We start from the raw sequence: 21,842 nt of genomic DNA on the forward strand, positions 1-21,842 counted from the left end.
TGAAGATACCTGCACATACACACAGCCACCCACACCCTCCTCACACACACACACACACACCCCACTATTACAAATAAAATCTTTTAACCGGGTGTGGTGGTGCACACCTTTAATCCCAGCACTAGGAGGCAGAGGCAGGCAGATCACTTTCAATTCCATGCGAGCCTGGTCTACAAAGCTAGTACAGGATAGCCAAGGTTACACAGAGAAAGCCTGTCTCAAACAAAACAAAACAAAAAAACCAAAGCAAAAAAACTTTTATGTCGGGCGTGGTGATGCATGCCTGTAATCTCAGTACTCAGGAGGCAGAGGCAGGTAGATCTCTGTGAGTTCTTGGTCTTGGTGTGTAGCTTGGTCTACAAAGCGAGTCCAGGACAGCCAAGGCTACACAGAGAAACCCTGTCTCAAGAAACCAACATACACACATACACACACACACACCCCTGCTTGTCCTCGCTCTGGATGACCAGTCCACTCCTTCACTGGCCTACTTCTGTGAGATTTGGGTGTCTACTGAAGATTAGCTGAGCTATCCAGCTGTGTGGTGGACTGAGCAACTACTGGATTCTTGGACTTTCCATACAAAGGCAGCCATCATCAAATTAGCTGGGCCACAACCTATAAGTCATTCTACTAAATCTCCTTTCTATGTATAGAGAGAGTTCTATTACTCACGAAAATCCTGACTAATACAGATTTTGGTGCCAGAGGTGGTTCTAGAACAACAGCCTCTCCTCCCGTTACTGAAGCCCATGGTGTGAACTATATTACAAACTTAAGGATAATAAATGCATTTGATTATCCTGATTCACCAATTGTGAGTGGCAGTGGATTTGGTGTCCCTGTATATGAAACTGTTGAGAGTTTGTGGGGAAATAAGGAAAACGATGATATCGGTTGCTCCTAGCACCTCTGGATACACTGACAAAGGACAGAGACGAGCTCTAAGTGTGCCCTGGAAGAGGATCAAGTCCCAGCCGCAGAGGCTGTCAGTGGTTAAAGTGAGAACATTAGCTGGAAGTAGTGGCCCACACCTTTTTGCTTTGGTTTTATTTTTCAGAGACAGGGTTTCTCTGTGTGGCCTTGGCTGTCCTGGACTCCTTTTGTAGACTAGTGTGGTCTAGAACTCACAAAGATCTGGCTGCCTCTGCCTCCGGAACGTTGGGGTTTCAGGTCTTTAATGCCAGCACTTTGAGGCAGAAGCAGGTGGATCTTTCTGAGTTCAAGACCAACCTGGTCTACAGAGTAAGTTCTAGGACAGTGAGGGTTACACAAAGAAACCATGTCTCAAAAAAAAAGAAAAAAAAGAAAAAAAAGGGGGGAGGAATCCCTTAACTTGGTATGGGGATGTGTGGAAGGAGCCTATTGGAGCAAGAATTTTGAACCCTCAGATTCATAAGGGTTTAACTCACTGTGTGCTGGGCATGGTGCTGGGCTGGCTTTAATCCCAGCACTTGGGAGGCAGAGGCAGGTGGATCTCTGTGAGTTTGAGGCCAGCCTGGTCTACAAAGTGAGTCCAGGACAGCCAAGGCTACACAGAGAAACCCTGTTTCCAAAAGATGGTCTACTGAAAAGGAGCTGAAGATGCCTGCTGTCCCATAGTTCAATGTTGATGAAGGGATTTCAAGGCTCAGGGAAACTGCAATGCTAGAGGGGGTGTGCTGGGTAAAACCAAGTCCTGCACAATGAGCAGGCCCAGAAGATAGGCCTATCATGGATCCTATAAGACACAAAATGGTGAGAGGGGCACCATAACATTTAAAGAGCTCTGTTGCTGTCTATTGGACCAGACCTTGGGGTTGGAGATGCTGTGGCACACACAGTTCAGTGAGTTTAATGTGATGGGTTTAACTGGGCCCCAATGGAGCAGGGGCCAGGTGGCAGCACGGAATCACCAAAGGCTAGGTGCTCATCATCATCACAATGGGCAGCGTAGACAAAACATTGTCCATCCTGGCCTGACTCATAACGGCCAGCACAGGCGAACTGAATTTAATGGTGGAATGACTCAGATGGAGCTTTGGGTGTTGGTGCTTTGAACCATGAAATAGATAAGAAGTCTAGTGAATTCAGTTTGTGTGTGTGTGTGTGGTGGGTTTTTTTTGGGGGCTTTTGTTTTGGTTTTTTTTGAGACAGGATTTCTCTGGGTAGCCTTGGCTGTCCTGGACTTACTTTGTAGACCAGGCTGGCCTCAAACTCACAGAGATCCACCTGCCTCTGCCTCCCAAGTGCTGGGATTAAAGGAGTGCACCACCACGCCCAGCTGTGTGTGTGTGTGTGTTGTTCTTTGTGTAACAAAGCCCTGGGTGTCCAGGACTTTGTAGATCAGGCTGGCCTTGAACTCACAGAGATCTGGCTGTTTCTGCTGGGATTAAAGGTGTACGTCACCACCACCTGGCATCTGATGCATTCTCATTAGATCTGTGTAAGTAGGAAAGTTCTCGAACAAATGAAAGAGAGGCTAGATTGGATCATGGCAATAGGGATTCTTGGTCTATAAATCAGTTTTCAAACTTGAGCCAGTTTGCAGACCCAGAACCCCTTGAGTGAAAGGATAAACAGGGTCCCTAAAGAAGGACTTTGATAAAATATTTTAAAGTTTTACTGTTAGCCTTTCTCCAATCCTCCCCCAGAGGGTAAATGTACAATGGAGGAAAAGAAACAATCAGACATCTTGGGGACTGTTGGATTAACCCTGATTGCAGGAGATCTCAACACACACTGTGGCTGAAGTCTGGCTCACAGTAAATCCCGTGGGTGCCTTTCCCCAGTCCCAGGATGTATGATTGGAATAGATATACTTAGAAGTTGGCAGAATTCACGCATTGGTTCCCTGGCTTTTACAATGAGGGCTATTACAGTTGGGAAGGCCAAATGGAAGCACTTGAAGTTGCCTCAACGAGGGAAAAGAGTGAATCCAAGACAATATTGAAGCCAAGCATGGTGGCACATGCCTTTAATCCTAGTACTCAGGAGGCAGAGGCAGGCAGACCTCTGTGAGTTCGAGGTTAGCCTGAGCCATAAAGAGAGTTCCGGAACAGCCAGAGCTGCATAGAGAAACCCTGTCTTGAAAAGCCAAAAAACAGCCGGGCGTGGTGGCGCACACCTTTAATCCCAGCACTCGGGAGGCAGAGGCAGGCGGATCGCTGTGAGTTCGAGGCCAGCCTGGTCTACAAAGTGAGTCCAGGATGGCCAAGGCTACACAGAGAAACCCTGTCTCGAAAAACAAAAACAAACAAACAAACAAAAAGCCAAAAAACAAAACAAAACAAAAAGACAGTATCAAATCCCTGAAAGAATTAAAAAAAAAAAAAAAAAAAAAAAAAGAATTACCAAAATCATCCAGGTGTGGTGGTACACAGCCTTAATCCCAGCACTGAAAGAGGCAGGGGGATCTTCTGGGCTACTGCCAGCCCGGTCTACAAATTGATTTCTAGGATAACCAGGGCTGTTACACACAGAGAAACCCTGTCCTGAAAAAGAAACACACAAAAAAGAAAAAAGAAAGAAAAAAAATTAAGGTCTTGAAAGATGCACACCCCATCTCCCTTTAAGTCCTATCTGGCCAGTGCTGAAGACCGATGGATCATGAAGGATGACTGTTAACTATTGAAACTTCAGTGAGGTACTGACTCCAATTTAACTTCTGTACCAGATGTGCTGTCCTTACTCGAATAGATTAGCACGTCTCCTGGTATATGGTATGGAACTACTGATCTAACCAATGCCTTTTCTGGGTATCTCCATAAGGACACCAGGAGCAATCTGCTTTCAGTTGGCAAGGCCAGCAGGATACCTTTACAGTTTTGCCTCAAGGATAAATTAACTCTTCAGTCTTGTGTCATAACTAGTCAGAAGGGATCTTGATCATCTGTCTCTTCCACAATTTATCACACTGGTGCACTGGATTGTCTGCATTGTGTTGATTGGACCAAGTGAGCAGGAGGAAGCAACCACTTTGGGCTCAATTGGTAACACGTATGCTCATCAGATAATGGGAAATAAATCCAACCAAAAGTCAGGGGCCTTCGACCTCAGTGAAGTTCTTAGGAGTCCAGGTGTGGGGAGGGACACACAGAGATATTCCTTCTAAGGTGAAGGCTAAGTTATTGCACCTGGCCCCTCCCCCAATCAAGAAAGAAGCACCGTGTTTACTGGGCCTATCTGGATGCAGGAGACAGCACCTTGCTCACGTGGTGTGCTCTCCTGCCCATATACCAAGTGACTCAGAAAGCTGCCAGCTCTGTGTGGAGCCTGCAACAGGAGAGGGCTCTGCAGCAGGCCAGGCTGCTGTGCAGGCTGCTCTTGAACCATGTGATCCAGCAGACCTGACAGAACCTGAGGTGTCAGTGGCATATCAGGATGCTGTTTGGAGCCTTTGGCAGGCCTGTAGGTGACTCACAGAAGAGACCTTTGGGATTTTGGAGCAAGGCTCTGCCATCATCAGCAGACAAAGTCTCCTCCCTTTGAAAGGCAGCTTCTGGCCTGTCACCGAGCCTTTATGGAAACTGAACGTTGGACAATGGGCCACCAAGTTACCATCTGACCTGAGCTGCCCATCGTGAGCTGCATGTTATCTGACCCAGCCAGCAATCTCTTATCAGATGGAAGTGGTATATATGAGATCATGGCCAAGCAAGTCCTGAAGGCACAAGTAAGTTACAGGAAGAGGTTGCCCATTTAAATACCTATTTTCTACTTCTGTTTGCCATCTGTTGCCAAGTGTACACCTATAGCTTCATGGGTTGTGCCTTATGATTGGCTGACTGAGGAAGAGAAGACTGAGGTCTGGTTTACTGCACATTATGTGGGTGCCACCCAGAAGTGGACAGCTGTAGCATTACAACCCCTTTCTGGGACAACCCTGTTAAGACACTGGTAAACGGAAATCCTCACCGTGTGCAGACCTTCAGGCAATACACATGGTCATACATTTTGTTTGGGGGGAAAATGGCCAGATGTGTGATTGTTCAGATTCATGGATTGGCTGACTTGGAAAAAGCATGACTAGAACACTGGTGAGAAAGACATCTGGGGAAGAAGTATGTGGCTAGATCTCTCCAAGGGGGTAAAGGATGTGAAGACACTTGTGCCCCATGCAAATGCTCATCAAAAGGTGACTTCAGCTGAGGAGTTCAGCAACAAATAGACAGAACGACCCTTTCTGTGGACAGTCAGCCTCTCCCCATACTCCTGTCATTGCCCAATGGGCCCATAAACAAAGGGCTATGGTGGTAAGGACAGGGCTATGCATGGTAAACAACATGACCTCCACTCACAAAGGCTGACCTGGCTACAGCTGCTGATGAGTGCCAGATCCCACATATGTCACCATTGCCTAGGGCGCCCAGCCAGCCACCTGGTGGCAGGTTGACCACACTGGACTACTTCCTCTATAGAAAGGGCAATGTGTAGCTGCTACTTTTTAACTATTTATTTTGGGTTATCTTATATCTCTACCTTCTTTCCAACCTTCTGACCCTAGGTAAGAGAGAACGGTTAGAAGGGACAGGGTATATAGTCCTTTTTAGAGTTCTGGCTGGTTAGGGTTGTGCTTTTTTTTTTTTTTTTTTTTTTTTTTTGGAAACTACCAATTGCTGTCATTGAGATATCCAACAGTCCAATGAACCAGCAGCCTTCTTCCTCCTCCAACCTTCTCCCCAAAGAGCCTTCCCCATTCCTTTAAGTGTTCCTTAAAGCATTCTCTCTCTCTCTCTCTGGGCTCTGATATTTATACCCTCTCCGAGTCCTCAGCATTAAAGTAGCTACAGCTGTCAAAGACGACACCTTTCTCTGAGCCACGCTGTTATCAGCTGTAGATAAACTAAGGCAGTCCCATATCCCACACCTGGGATTAAAACAAAAACTGTTTATATAACATAACCGAGTTTGTATTTTATTTCATTTATTTATTTTTAGTTTTTCAAGACAGGATTTCTCTGTTTAGCCTTGGCTGTCCTGGACTTGCTGTGTAGACCAGGCTGGCCTCAAACTCACAGCAATCTACCTGCCTCTGCCTCCCAAGTGCTGTGGCCACACCTGGCCCCATAACTAAGTTTTTAAATAAACCAAAACTTCCACTACAACAATGCTTTGTCCTTATTGGAGTAGATGCTTACTCCCAGTTATGGATTTGACTTTCCTGGACATAATGCTTCTTCCAAAACCACTATCCATGGACTTACAGCATGCCTTCTCCTCTATCATGGTATTGCACGCAATATTGCTTCTGACCAAGGAACTCTCTTCACAGCCACACAAGTGTGACAGTGGGCCCACTATCATAGAATCCACTGGTCTTACCATGTTTCCCACCACCCTGACGTAGTTGGCCTGACAGAAAGAAGAAGTGGCCTTTGGAAGACACAATTACAGTACTAATTAGTGGCAGCAACATGGACAGCTAGGGCAGGGTTCTCCATTAGGTGGTATATCTTTTTTTTTTTTTTTTTTTTTTTGGTATTTTCGAGACAGGGTTTCTCTGTGTAGCCTTGGTCATCCTGGACTCACTTTGTAGACCAGGCTGGCCTCGAACTCACAGCGATCCGCCTGCCTCTGCCTCCCGAGTGCTGGGATTAAAGGCGTGCGCCACCACGCCCGGCTCTCTAGGTGGTATATCTTTAGTCAGTGTCCAATATATGATGTGATTTGTCCCATAGTCAAGATCCACAGGTCCAGGAATCAAGGGGTCACTATCACCCTAGTGACCCAACAGGAAGATTTTGCTTCTGGTTCCCTCGACCTTAAGTTCTACTAGCCTTGAAGTTTTGGTTCTAGAGTGGAGAGCGCGTTTGCCAGGAGCCACAAAAAACATTTCATTCGACTAGAAGCTCAGACTTCCCCCTGGCCACTCTGGGCTTCTGATGCTCTTAACCCAACAGGCTAAGAGGAATAGCTGTGTTAGGAGGGGTGATTGATCTAGATTACCATGGGAGAATTGATTTCATGTCCACAACAAAGGTACAAAAGGTTATGTCTGGAGTGCAGGAGATCCTTCAGGGCATCTCTTGGTACTACCTTGTCATGTGACTATAGTCAATAGGAAACTAAAACAGCCTAATCCAGGCAGGACAAATCAGGAAGAAGATGAGTCACTCCTCCAGGAAAAGAGCCAGGACCTTGTGGAGGGTGGAGGAATAGGTAGAGGAAGGTAGGTATAAATACCAGCTAAGAGCTGGGCATGGTGGCGCACGCCTTTAATCCCAGCACTTGGGAGGCAGAGGCAGGTGGGTCTCTGAGTTGGAGGCCAGCTTAGTCTATAGAGCTAGTTTACAGACAGCAAGGCTACACAGAGAAACCCTGTTTAGAAAAACAAAAATAAAATACCAGCTAAGGCCACATGACCAGTTACAGAAACAAGGTTTATAGTTGACATGAGTGCTTGTCACATATCATGAAGAATGCATTTATACAGGTATTTGTGTTTTCTTTCCGCAGTTTCTTTATTATGCGATGTAACATCAATTAAGAGAATATCAATAAGATGGGTGTGGTAGCGCACACCTTTAATTTCAGCACTCAGGTGCCAGAGGTAGGCGGATCACTTGAGTTCAAGGACAGCTTGGTCTACAAAGAGAGTCCAGAACAGCCAAGGCTACAGAGAGGAAACCCCTCCCCCCCCCCCCCCACCCCATCCAAAAAAAAAAAAAAAAAGAAAAGAACATTGGGGAAGGTGGGAGCCGGGAGCAGTGCCACCATGCTTGAGTTTCTTCCTGTAGTGCTCACAGGTCCCAGCACCGATGGCCTCCCCTTTGCCCTGAGTCTGCAGCGGGCTCCTTTTGTTTCCTTCCCCTTATGTATCCTCTCTCCCCATGGGCCACTCCTGGGGGTGAGGGGGTTACCCCTTCCCAGGGTTTTTTATTCCTGTGGGGCATACTCAAAGTATTAAAAGTAGCTTTATAATAAAAAAAAATCATTAATAGTTAACATCAATTAAGAGAACATTAATAGTTATCATAATTAAGTTTGAGAAACTAGAAGAATGTCCCTCAAGGGACACTGTCACCTATTCTAAATTTATAACATATTTGCAGTTGTATGAGTGATAGTTAAGTATAATTATGACCTGGTTGTTGGTTTGTTTGTTTGTTTGTTGAGACAGGGTTTCTCTGTGTAGCTCTGGCTGTCCTAGACTCGCTTTGTAGACCAGGCTGGCCTCAAACTCACGGTGATCCGCCTACCTCTGTCTCCCCAGTGCTGGGATTAAAGGAGTGCGCTACCACGCCTGGCTACCTGGTTGTTTTTTCCTTTTGCAAATTAATCATGACATAACAAGATATAAATGTGTATCAAACTGACAAGGCGTGGCCTCAATGGTTATTCTTGGTTGTTGCCTGGACTTACCTAACATCTGAAATTGGAGGACACACTTGTGAGGACTTTTTGCTTAATGTGAAGCAGGCAGATCCACTTCTAATCCCGATCATTGAGGTGGGAAGACACACAGCTTTAACTGGCATCTTGAGATGGGAAGGTGCACCTGTCATCTGGGCCACACCTTCTGCTGGATGTCTGCCTAAGGGCATGAAGAAGGAAGCTTCTGCTCTTGCCTGCTCGCCCTCCCCTTGCTAGCAGGTCCACTCCTCACTGGCGTTAGAGACTTTGGGATTCCAGCATTTACAGAAGACCATCTGAGACATCCAACCCACTCAGCTACACTGAACAGTACTGCACTCTTGGACTTGCTGTTCACAGCTAGCCACTGTTAGATTATCAGACTATATCCTGTAAATCATTTTAATATATCCCCTTTATTCATTAAGTTGTTACTCTAGAGAACCTTAACTAACAGAGTCTAAAACAAACAAACAAACAAACAAACCAAAAACCAATCCATTAAATAGCAATAATGAAGAGCTAGGTTGAAGACATGCTCTTTAGTGCTTAGAGTATTTGCTGCTCTTGTAGAGACTAAATTCAGCTTCCAACCACAGGGCAGCTTGTAACCATCTGCAACTCTAGTCCCAGGGAATACAATGTCCTCTTCCTGACCCCTGTGTGCATGAGGCACAATTGGTGCCCACACATACATGAAGGCAAAATAGTCATGCCTAGAAGATAAAAATAAATTAAAAATCTAATGACTCAAATTTCTGTAATCAAAAATACTGTTAGCGTGTATGTGCACCGTGCTTTTCTAGTTTTAGAAGACGCAGCTGAGTCTATGCCCTACCATTCTTAGTCTTTTCTGCCATGAATGTAAAGCCTTGGGAAACTGCCTCTTGAAAAGCAGCAGTGGGCTGGGGATGCAGCTCAGTGGCAGGACACTTGCCTACCAGAATGAGGCCCTGGGTTTCATCTCTAACACTGCCAACTTTCAAATATCAAAAGCTCCAATTCTGTCATTTCCTATTTCTGTCCGTCCTTTGGGGTAGGAGATGTTGCTGAGTTAAAGGAGTATTTGCCTTTCTTGCACAAAGCCCAGAGTTCGATCCCTTGGGCTATGCTACACCAGTTTGATGTCAGTCAGGGATATATGAGGCTCATATCTAGAGAACTGCCATTTTTCAGAGTATGAATGTTTCACATATATATCTCCCTTTTAGTGCCCCAAGCACCCCTGGAAGGGTATGAACCTACAGTGCCTGCCCAATGCCGAATCTCCTCCTTTAACCAGATCCCCTCTGGGCATTACTCACCTTTGAGGTAGGGTGTGGGTGCATGTCGAGTCAACGTGGAAGGCCAGAGGTGGGGGTGAGATAGTGGGAGGCTGGCTACTTGTGGTCTATCCTGGGTACTCCTGAACCTATGACAACCACTACCAGTGCAATGACCTCTGTCAGCCAGCCCCTACTTCTTCATGAAAAAGAAAAGCAGGAATCTCCAGGGCTACATTCAGGAATGCACAAACACTACAGTGTGCATGCATCTCAGAGCTGCTGTCTGATGCTGACAAAATCAGGTGGCCCTAGGGTTCCCTGAGAAAACTGGGAAGGAAGAACAGTTTTCCCTTATGGAGAGATGTGTAAGCTCATCCTGGCTCACAGTACCACAGTGCCGGAAACTCAGCACGACCAGGTTATAACACATCAAGCACCACAGGTTTTCCTTGTGTTTCCTTAGCAATTAGATTTCTTTACAGATTTTATTTGTACAAAAATCTTTAATTTTTATTTCAAGTAATTTTCCAAACTTTCAAATGCAAAGTTTAAGTGAAATCATCACTCAGAGATACAAAGGGTTAATGAATTACTAAGTCACTAAGCTCCCCCCTTGCTCTCTCTCCCTTCCTCTCCCTCTCTCTCTCTCTCTCTCACACACACACTTTGGATGCAAGCTCCTTTCATTGTTTCAGCAAGGCCAAGGCTGATGAGCTCATACTCAACACTTGCTGTGTCCACACTCACACTGAAATAAAGGTCACCTTCAGCTCACTCCATGTTTATGATGGCAGCGCTTGGCATAATCATACCTGCTTTTATACTTCAGAACAGGACAATAAAGATTACCCATTATAAAGTGTGAGAGTAGCGTATAAATGTTTGTTTGAATAGACTATACTGGATTTATCATAGAGATTAAATTATTCAAAACAAAACCACAAGCAGTGCTCTCAGACACCTGACTAGGCTCAGCCTGACGGAAACTCCACTCAGCTCCCTGCTCGCAGAGGGGAGACCTGAACCTCCAATGATAGCATCAGCACACAGGGCGGCGGGCCATCGCTCTCTCTCAGCTTGAAGCTTTCTCTGGGTTTACTCTGAAATCTACCAACTACTCAGTAAGAAACTGTGACTAGATTCTAGGTTTCCTTCTTTATTTTGTATGTGTAACTAACTTTCTATGCTTATGACAAAAACCTATCCTTGTTTTCCTAAACTTGACTTATGGGGCAGGACTGGCCCCAATAAGCCTGGTTTGAGGAGCCTGTCAGTCAGTGAGGTTAAGGCTACTGACCATGATGCCTCTTTTGTTTGTTTGTTGGAGACGGGGTTTCTCTGTTAGCTCTGGCTGTCTTGGAATTTGCTCTGTAGACCACTTTGGTCGTGAACTCAGAAATCCATCTGCCTCTGCCTCCCGGGTGCTAAGATTGAAGGTGTGTGCCACCACACTGGGTCTATATGGGCCTTCGCGTCACTTGAAATTATGTTCAAGACTTTCACTCCTGTTGGTCATAGTAGCCTGAACCTCCCAAGCCCCTGTAAGAAGAGTAGCTGGGTGTTAGGCAGAGTCCCGCCTGACTTGGTAGAAGTAAGCTGCCATGGTGCCAGAGACAGAGGAAGAAGGGCCTGGTTGAAGCCTTGACACACAGAAGCAGCACCTTGCTTGACCAGGGGTAGAAATGAGTCCCTTTCCTCTTTGAATGTCGCAGCTTGGTTGTCAGGTAGACTCACGGGCTCTCCTGGGGCCTTGCTGTGATTATAACACTTGGGTTTCCAGCCGCCGGACTTCCTTGACCACCAGATCAATGTTAATAATTGGGTTGAAGTACAAAGCCCAGTAAAATAAACAGTTGCAGATAAACTGAGGAATGAGTGGCCAGAACATGGCCACAAAAAGCCCCTGCGTCGACACTTTCCAAAAATGGCTCCACATCCTTTGGGGCACTGTCCTGAAAAGAAAACAAGAGTGATGGGGGGGTGACCTTGGATATGCTGGGGCACTGAGGGTGTCCCCTGTTCCCACAACTGGGGAAACGCCTCTCTTTCAGTAGTCTTCAGCTCCCAGCACATGCCCTGTAAGGATGTTGTCTGGGCACACTGGCATAGCCTCTATTCTATCTGCTTTGTGGCACTTTTTCTTTTTTGGTTTTTCAAGACAGGTTTTCTCTATGTAGCCCTGATTGTTCTGGAACTGTAGACCGGGCTGGCCTCACAGACTCTGGCTCCCAATTAAAGATATGTGGTATCAGAGCCTGGCAATGGCACCTTTTTTTTCCTGAGACAAAGTGTCACACAGCTCAAGCTGGGCTCAAGCATGCTGTGTAGCTGAAGGTGACCTTGAACTTCTCATCTTTCTCTGTTTGCCTTCTGAAGGCTGGGATCCGCAGGCATGTGCCACCATGTCCTGGAGATGTGGTGCTGCGGATGAAATGCAGGCAGGGACAATGCACAAGTGTGGCTTCCCACAGAAATGAGGGAGTCTGCTGAAGGGAAACACGAGACAGTCTTACAACTCTACCAGGCCAGGAATCCTGTGAGAGACTGGACCCCAAGGAGCTGTCTTCCTGAAACAGTCCGAATTGCTTTGGAGGTGCCTGCCTTGCCTACCTGGGGGAATGTGAGAGTCTAGCCCCTCCCTCTTGTGTTTTCCCCATGTGGTCTGAATTTGATACATGCTTTATACCCTGAGCTTGGCCATGGAGAGGCAAGCACTGCCCTGCAGCGAGGACATGATTCAGGCTAGACCAAGCAGAGGTAAGGCTTGTTTCGAGTACGATGCGAAAGAAGACCTTGCTTTTTACTGCGTGGTTGGGCAAGTTCTGGGCAGCCGCAGGCCATGAGAGATGCAAGAAGAGCTCAGAGGAGCTGAGCAGCATAGGGAAGAGCGGCCTGGCATCCAGGTGGTCCCTACAGAGGCAGCCTTGAGGAGAGTGTTTAAGTCTCTGGGTCTGTGGTGTTTGTGAAGGTATGGTCCCCACAGACTCACATGTTTGAATGCTTAGCCACAGGGAGCAGCACTATTAGGAGGGGTGGCCTTTCTGGAGTAGGTGTGGCCATGCTGGGGGAAGTGTGGCCCGTGGGGGTAGCTTTGAGGCCTGACATGCTCAAGCTATGCTCGGTGTGATACACAACCTCCTGCTGCTGCCTGCAGATCCAGATATACAACTCTCAGCTCTGTCTCCAGCATTGTGCTGGCCTGTGTGCTGCCATGCTTCCTGCCAGGATACTGGACTAAGCATCTAAAACTGTAAGCCAGCCCCAGCTAAATGTACTTTATAAGAGTCACATTGTCTTTTCACAGTCATAAAACCCTAAGACAAGGCCCAAACACACGCTTTATTCTGAGTGGGCATTTCCTTTGAAGCAGATCAGTAAGGCAGGTTTCTGTCACTTGCCACCAAGAGATCTACTTGAAAGCTGGGTAGCCCAACGCTCTCGTTGTACATTAATCCAGAGAAGTCATTATTGTCCCAGGTGCCGGCAAAGCAGAGTTAGAACACTACAAAATTCCCCATGGGTTTCTGCTATTTGGCTTACTACTAAATAGGGATGAGATATGGAAGGCAGGTATGGCCGTACAAGCTTGTACTCCCAGCACTTGGCAGGTTTGTTAAGTGTGAGAACACAAACACACAAGCAATTAGCACAAGTGCTGGGCATGGTGGTGCACTCCTTTAACTCCAGCCTCTGAGACCTTGGTCTACATAATGAGTTCCAGGCAGAGCCAGAAAGCAGGACAAAGTAAATAAACATAATTGTATACAAAATAAATATACATGCATATAACAAAATAAATGAATATATTAAAAACCCTAAAATCTAAACAAAACCAAACCAATAAACACAATAGTGTATGCTTATAGTGGCAGCTACTCAGCAGGCCAAGGCAGGAAGTACCTAGGCTAAAGCAACAGTGAGACCCTGTGCTGGCTACTTCCTTGTCAGCTTGGTACAAGCTAGAGAAGAGAGAACTTCAACTGAGAAAATATATTTTTAAATTTGGCCTGTAGGCGAACCTGTGGAGGTATTTTTGTTTTGTTTTGTTTTGTTTTGTTTCCTATTAATAGTTGCTGTTGGAGGGTCCAGCACACTGTAGGCCATGCCATTCCTGGGAAAGTGGTCCTGGGTGGTATAAGAAAGCAAACTGAGCCAGGCATTTTAATCCCCGCACTAGGGAGGCAGAAGCAGGTAGATCACTGAGAGTTTGAGGCCAGCCTGGTCTACAAAGTGAGTCCAGGATAGCCAAGGCTACACAGAGAAACCCTGTCTCAAAAAACAAAACAAGGGGCTGGAGAGATGGCTCAGAGGTTAAGAGCACCTGTCTGCTCTTCCCGAAGTCCTGAGTTCAATTCCCAGCAACCACATGGTGGCTCACAACCATCTAGAATGAGATCTGGTGTCCTCTTCTGGTGTGCTGGCTCACATGCAGACAGAACATTGTATAAATAATAAATACACAAATATAAAAAAACAAAACAAAACAAACAAACAAACAAAAAAACACTTATTAGAAAAGAAAAGAAAGAAAGCAAACTGAACAAGCCATAGGAACAAGCTGGCACGCAGCTCCTCCATGGCCTCGGCCTCAGTTCCTGCCCTGACTTCCCTGGATGATGGACTGCTGATAGTAAGCTCAAATAAATCCATTCCTTCCCACATTGATTTTTCTATGTGTAACAGTCCTGGCTGTCCTGAAACTTAATTTGTAGACCAGGCTGGCCTTGAACTCACAGAGATCCACCTTCCTCTGTCTCCCAAGTGCTGGGATTAAAGGAGTGTGCCACCACGCTGGCTTCCCCAAGTTGACTGCACTGTCTTATCCCAGCAATAGAAACCTAACTAAGAAAGACCCCATCTCTAACAAAATAAAAGAAGCCAGAGAAAATCAGGAACAAACCTAAACCACTGTCTCCAACAAAGTCTGCCTCCTAGACACAAGTAACTTTCTTAGTTGCTATTTGAGAAATATTTCTCAAACCTGAGCCTGAGGGGTCAGGGTAGAATTTTGTTTTGTTTTGTTTTTCAAGACAGGGTTTCTCTGTGTGTATGTCCCTGGATGTCCTGGACTCGCTTTGTAGACCAGCTGGCCTTGAACTCACAGGGATCTTCCTGCTGGGATTAAAGGTGTGCACTACCGTACCACACCTAGCTCAAGGCAGAATTTTTTTAAGGCTTTATTTTTATTTATTTATTTTAGTTATGTATATGTGTCTGTGCTCTCAGAGGACAGAAGAGGATGCCAGATCCTCGGGGGCTGGATTGCCAGGCCATTGTTGCTGCCTCAATGTGGGGGGCTAGGGATTGAACTCCAGCCCTCCACAAGAACAGGGCTTGCTCTGAATCGCGGAGCCATCTCTATAGCCCAGAGTCACCTCATGCCACTCAAGTGTGGGGAACTTCCTCACTGGCATCTCTTTACCACTCCCCGCTGCTCCACCCACCTCCCACAGGACGGCACTTACTTCAGCTCACTTCTTGACCAGATCCTCCAAAAAGAAAACAGCTCCAGCACAGACAGCAGCATGGCATTGACAATGAGGAAGCGGGATGTCCAGTAGTGCACCTCCAGCCAGTCCCAGGCGAACTCCGCAACCAGCTGGTACGGGAGGAAGGAGTACTTGACAAGGAACTCTCTCCACTGCCTCCACGTGGGCTCCCTCAGGTCCTTGAAGAACACGCAGAGACCCAGCCACAGGTGACGCACATGAGCAGCACAGATAGGCGAGCTTTGTGCCTTTATGCTCATGTACACACACACCTCTAACTATCTAATTTTTTTTCAAATAGCATCTTAGATAGCTCTAGCTGGCCGTGGGCTCACGTTTTTCCTGTGTCAGTTCAGAGCTCGGGGAATAAAAGCATGTGCATGGCTCACAAGAGAATATTAATCTATCAATCTCCCTTGTAATAATTCATCTTAAAATAGATAAAGATGGGACTTTAAAAAAAAAAAGGCTTAATGGTTACGGGTGCATGCTGTACAAGCATGAGGATGGAGTTTGGACGCTCCTACTTCAGAGAAGCCTGGTATGGTCCTTCATGAACCCGTGACCCCAGCACTGACGGGTGGGGATGTGAGAATCTTTGAGACTTGCTTCCTGGCTGCCAGCTTAGCTGAAAAACCTGAGCTCCAGGCTCAGAGAGACTCTGCCTCAAAGGAGCAAAGCAGGAATAGAGACCACACCTCATCAGGCATCTGCACAGGTCCAAGCACCTGCACACAGTGTATGCCACACATATACACTGATGTCACATTCATATACACACACAAATCCAAAATAAAGAAAAATGTTGCCAAAAAGTTTGAACTGAGATGCTTATTGTAAAGTTGTGGAACTACAGGGGTAAAAATCTTAATGAGCCTGAGTTATGAATAATAGGGCTGAAATGAACTTAGGATTTGTGTTATATTTCTCTGCATCTACATGGAAGGTCAAAGCATGGTAACATGGGTAAATGAAAAAAAGGTCTAAATATAAAAATAAAAGATCTTGAGATTTCTTAAAGATTTATTTATTTATTATTGTGTATACAGTGCTTTGCTTGCATGTACTCTGTACTCCTGCAAGCCAGAAGAGGTGCCATATCACATTACAGATGGTTGTGAGCCACCATATGGTTGCTGGGAATTGAACTCAGGACCTTTGGAAGAGCAGGCGGTGCTCTTAACCACTGAGCCATCTCTCCAGCCCCAGATCTTGAGATTTCTTAAGATAGTGTGTACTTACAATTTATGATTTTTTTGTTTTTTCAAGACAGGGTTTCTCTGGGTAGCCTTGGCTGTCTTGAAATGATTTTGTAGACTAGGCTGGCCTTGAACTCATAGAGATCCACCTGCCTTCTGAGTGTTGGGGATTAAATACATGTGCCACCATCTCCTAGCCTGTACTTCTATTTTTAATTAGGTTTTAGCAGATAAAAAGTCAACGATGAGGGCCTGGAGAGATGGCTCAGTGGTTAAGAGCACTGACTGCTCTTCCAGAGGTCCTGAGTTCAATACCCAGCAACCACATGGTGGCTCACAACCATCTATAATGTGATCTGATGTATACTGTATACACAATAAATAAATCTTTATAAAAAAAAAGAATAAGCATAGTTACATTCACATAAAAAACAAAACAAAACAAAAGTTAACGATGAACAGTCAGATTGGTGCTTGTGGAAATACAAACATTTTATAGCTTCTGTGCACATAGAGCACTAGCTGGACACTGGGTAATTAGACTTTAAACTCCAAGGTCGGCAGACAAGACACCTGACTGCTGTGTTTAAAAGGGCCTGTGGCACATGCCTTTAATCCCAGCCCTTGGGAGGCAGAGGCAGGTAGATCAGCAAGGCTAGGACAGCCAAGGCTACACAAAGAAACTGGCAGGGTCGGGGAAGGTACTTTGAAGATGTGGAAATGTTGCTTTAGCATTTATGGGTGTAGATTACAGACCATAATTCCTATATGCATGACACTTTTTGAGAAAGGCAGACTGTAAGGATTAGTCCAACAGTAACAAACAAGGGAGATTACTCTCAAATGACCACCTGGCATAAGAGAAGCCATGCCAGTAAAAGCAGCCCTATAGGGGCTGGGGAATGACACCCGACATGAAGAAACAACTGGCCAACGCTGGCACTTACACCGTGGGCCATGGCTTACTGTTTTGAGTCCTTCAGGGCAGATTCAAACCCTGCTTTGTAGCTGGATAATTACTCCCTTTAGGGGTCCTGCCCAATTTGAAGGTCCATACATCTACTCTCTTAGAGTGTTCTGAACCTACAATAACTTCTTTTATAACAAGAGCAATGCTTTTTTCAAAAAATATTTCAAGACTGAAAGGGTCATCACAGTGGCTGAGGAGTACGGAAAACAAAGCTGGCATCTACGAGAGGGACAGTCTTTTCTTCTGCAGGGGCCTTTCTCTGCAAAACTCACACAAAGGCTAGTGTGCTCTCTCCAGCTCTGTATAACACTGAGGTATTGCAGAATTACTTTTTTCCAGGAACTATGATAGACTTACCAGAAGCTTGGTGAGGATGTCCTCCCCAGAGCTGTCTTCCTGCAGAGGGCAGATGGTATGGATGAAGGGTAGAAAGGAGTCAGTGTAGTCAAACAGGTACAGGTATAGCAAGCCAAGTCTTGGCGAGCTCTTGAGGGCGTACAGCAAGAACAGGGATCTGCCTGGGTTGACAGCCTGCAGAGGACAAAACAGACATGTTATATACATGGTGGCCAGCTCTCCACCTGCACTCCTTCAATGTCCCCTGACCTTGGCTGTTGGCAAAATGTTCTTGGGAACTGTGTACAGCTTATCTTTGTTGATTCAAATGCTGATTTCTCCACCCCATTAACTGGCTTCAATTCGACATTGCATTGTGATGTTTATTCTAAGTATCTCCTGTTTCAAGTTTATGTAAACATGTCACCATTGGTTCTTTGTATTGCCAATAAAAACCAACTAGCCAATGCTGAACAATAACAGAGAATAGGGTGGGACATCCTGTTCCAGTGTGGGGAGGAGAAAGAGCAGGAAGGACAGGAAGGATATGAGTAAAAAGCAAGTATAAAGTGGGAAATCAGAATGGGAGGAAGTTATACTAGTCTGGAGGTTTAGGGTGGAGTAATTATTGCACAGCATTTTGCTATAGGTTAATTAAATAGACCTTAGTCTCTTTGTGGGGTTATTTGGGTATATACCTGGTTAAGGAGTAACCGCTGATATTAGTAAGATAATAACTCAATATTAAATATTAACAATCATTTAACACTTTGTCATCAATCTTTTGTGTGGTACAGAGCTCATTTGTTGGGGTATATCATAGAAAGCTCCAGTCTTGCTAAATATGGTTACACACATCTCTAATCTTTGCAGATCAGGATGATCTCAATTCAGAGGTCCACCTGCCTCTGGGATTAAGGATGCGTGCCATCACCTCTACCTCTGTTAGGCTATTTAATGTGCTGCTATGCCTAACTGCATTCAGTACTTTCCCCACCCAGTCTTGCTGGTGCATGTCTGCAATCCCAGCTCTCAGGAAGCTGAAGTAGGGCAGTGAGCTCCAAACCAACGAGGACAAACTAGGTCTAAAAAACAGAATAACCAGACAGGCATGGGGGCTCACGCCTTTAATCCCAGCACTCGGGAGGCGGAGGCAGGTGGCTCACTGTGAGTTCTTTGAGGCCATCCTGGTCTACAAAGTACCAGGATAGCCAAGGCTACACGAGAGAAACCCTATCTCAAAAAATAAAAAAATTAAAAAAATAAATAATAAATAAAAGAACCCCAAACAAACAAACAAAATAGCCTCACCCCACCAAAGACAGTGCAGTTTCCACTGGGATGTTATTAACAAACCATTCCCCACAGAGACTCAATTCAGGAGCTACAACAGGAAAATCCATATATTGTTACACATGTCCAGTGAAGACTACTACATCAGAGAGAAAAAGAATGGACTGGAGGCCCCAGGGAGAAGCAGCTATTTGCGTGCTGCCTGTGAAACAATGCATCCTGTGGACAGAGACCCGAGGGGCTCCTGCAGCACCCTCTGCAGGACCCCGGTGCCTCTGGAGAGGAGCGATGCATGTGGCTTCAATGCCTGCAGTGCTTTCTCAAGTTACACAGCGAGCACGAAGGTGATTGCTAGTTGTTTCTACCATGTTCTCTTTTCCAATTAAAACAAAACAAACAAACAAACAAAGTTTACCTTGTACTCCCAGAGATTCTGTGGTGGCTTCACCCCCAGGGCTCTCACACGCTCCAGCTCCGTGAGAATGACTCTTCTGTGGCTACTGTTTTCTATGGTGTATGGTGCCTTGGAAAATTCTTCCTCTGTCAAGGTTAAAAGCAACCTGGAGAGGTGAGGGGTGGAAATGACTTTTGAGGTTGCCCGTGGGAGGAAAGCCTTCCAACCTGGGCTCTGCCTTCCTGTGCTTGGTAAGGCAGGATGTTCAATGTAGGCAGTAGTGCCCGTGACTGCCAAGAGCAGTCTGCTTCCTACCAGCCAACTGCCAGTGGGAAATGTTTTCACAAACCATTGTCCTTATCCATTTAACTCTGCAGAGAAAAGCATCCTGACCATTTTGTGGATCAAAAGCTGGCTTCAGAAATAAAATGACTTGCTTTTTCTTAAGCCTGCAATCTATCAGTCACAGATTCCTACTGTCCTATATTACTTTAATTTTAAAAGGGTATGTGTAGGAGAAAACCAGATGGAAGTCCAACTGAACATTATTACATTAAGAGTGGTGGTTTCAGCTGGATTCAGTACTGCACATCTGAAACACTAGTGACTTGGAAGGCTGAGGCAGAAGGATGCTAATTCTGAGGCCAGCCTGGGCAAGCTAAAAACAAAGAACAGTAGTTGTACTGAGATATTAGTTCAATTTAATAAAAGTTACAAATCCGTTCTTTATTTTAAGGGCTAGAGTAAGATGTTGCACTTTTGATGTTGCAATGTCTTTTGTTTTGTTTTGTTTGAGACAGGGTTTCACTGTGTAGTCCTGGCATAATCTCTATATACCAGGGAGGCTTCAAATTCAGATTTTTGCCTGCCTCTGACTCCTGAATGCTAGGATTAAAGGTGTGTGCCACTACCACCCAATTATTATTTTTTTAATGTTACTTTCAAAATGAGGAGTAACACAGAAATTAAAATGTCACTGATATAAAATGGTTCAGCCCCTGTCAAAAACAGTTCAACAGTGTCTTTGAAAAGTAAACACAGTCTGACCCTGGGATGAGGCCACTCCTCACCAAGGGGCCTCCCAGAATACAGATCTACACCAAACCTTGGGCGTGAGTGATCTTAGCAGCACTCTTCAAAACAGCCACAAATGGAGTCACCAGGTAAAGAACTGACAATCTGGTCTCCTTATACACAGAATAAAGCACAGATGCATGCTATATCATCTGTGAACTTTGAAGCTATGCTGAGTGAAAAAGCTACACACAGAGTGTTACATATTGTGTGATTACATTAATATCCAAGAACCATAGACAAATACATTTTTGGATGAAGATCAACGGCATCTGCTGAGTGAGAAGGGAGTGAGGATGGATCAGTAAAGGGAAGAGTCTTCCTTTGGGAGCCAGGAAACTGTTCTAAAGGTTGACTGGAAATGGTTGTGCATATCTGTGAAGACATTACAAATCCACATTTATACACTTGTATAAGGATGGATTTGCGGACAGTAGAATGTATCTCGATGAAGACATCTATACACGTTTTGGCGTGACAGAATTTGGCGGGGAGGGGCAGCACACAGGGTTTCTTTATGTAGCCCTGGCTGGCCTACAACTTACTACGTAGGCTAGGCTAACCTCAAACTCACAGAGGTCCGCCTGCTTCTAGGACTACAGGCATGCACCACTATGCCTGCCTTGGCGTGCAAGACCTTTTTTCCTCACCTTCCATTTACTCTTTCTGATAAGAATCTGTCTCGGTATAGAGAAGCCCAAGGGCCCAGCTGTTCCAACCAGAGGACGACCTCCTCTGCTGTCCATCTGGCTACAGCCTTGTGCACCAGGATCCCATGCTCAGATTCTCTGCTGCGCCAGTGGTACACAAGCAGGACGACCTGAAAGGAGACAGACTGTCAGCAGTGAGCAGGTCAGCTTCTGAGGATGTGAATATGGGGCGGGGCAAGGAAGGGGCCGTGTCTGAGAAATGATGCCGTGGCTACTCAGGAAAGAAGGCAGCCTCTGTCATAGAGAAGTGAGGACACAACATCTCCAGGCTCATTTATGCTCATGGCTGCGCAGAGAGATCTAGAAAGGGTACACAGCCCAGGAGTAGTTGGGTGCCTGACTTCACCAATGCCTTTTCTTTTCTTTTTTTTTCTGTTTTTGCTTTTTTGAGACAGGGTTTCTCTGTGTAGCCTTGGCCATCCTGGACTCACTTTGTAGACCAGGCTGGCCTCGAACTCACAGCGATCCGCCTGCCTCTGCCTCCCGCGTGCTGGGATTAAAGGCGTGCGCCACCACGCCCGGCCAATGCCTTTTCTATAAGGAAAATATTAAGACTTTCAGAAGACTGGACTTGAGAAGTGAGCATCGGGGGGCTGGAGAGATGGCTCAGAGGTTAAGAGCACTGACTGCTCTTCCAAAGGTCATGAGTTCAATTCCCAGCAACCACATAGTGGCTCACAACCATCTCTTCTGGCCTGCAGGCAGAATGCTGTATACATAATAAAGAAATAATTTTTTAAAAAAAGTGTGCATCGGCAGTGACACTGTGTGCTCCTGG

At 45.7% G+C, this 21,842-nt stretch overlaps 1 protein-coding gene across 1 annotated transcript in view; it reads right to left on the minus strand.

Moving 5' to 3' along the window:
• Nucleotides 1–10,246: 10,246 nt before the first annotated feature.
• Nucleotides 10,247–21,842, minus strand: part of Bfar (bifunctional apoptosis regulator) — a 30,133-nt gene continuing 18,537 nt past the window's right edge. The window contains exons 4-8 of the mRNA XM_051168046.1: nt 21,005–21,174; nt 19,302–19,446; nt 17,615–17,788; nt 15,065–15,267; nt 10,247–11,551 (exon numbers count right to left, since the gene is read on the minus strand). Of these exons, the coding sequence (XP_051024003.1) occupies nt 11,359–11,551; nt 15,065–15,267; nt 17,615–17,788; nt 19,302–19,446; nt 21,005–21,174 (885 nt within the window). The 3' untranslated portion in view covers nt 10,247–11,358. The remainder of the gene's footprint in view (nt 11,552–15,064; nt 15,268–17,614; nt 17,789–19,301; nt 19,447–21,004; nt 21,175–21,842) is intronic.

This window comes from Acomys russatus, chromosome 25, assembly GCF_903995435.1.
Source record: "Acomys russatus chromosome 25, mAcoRus1.1, whole genome shotgun sequence".
NCBI lineage: Eukaryota > Metazoa > Chordata > Mammalia > Rodentia > Muridae > Acomys > Acomys russatus.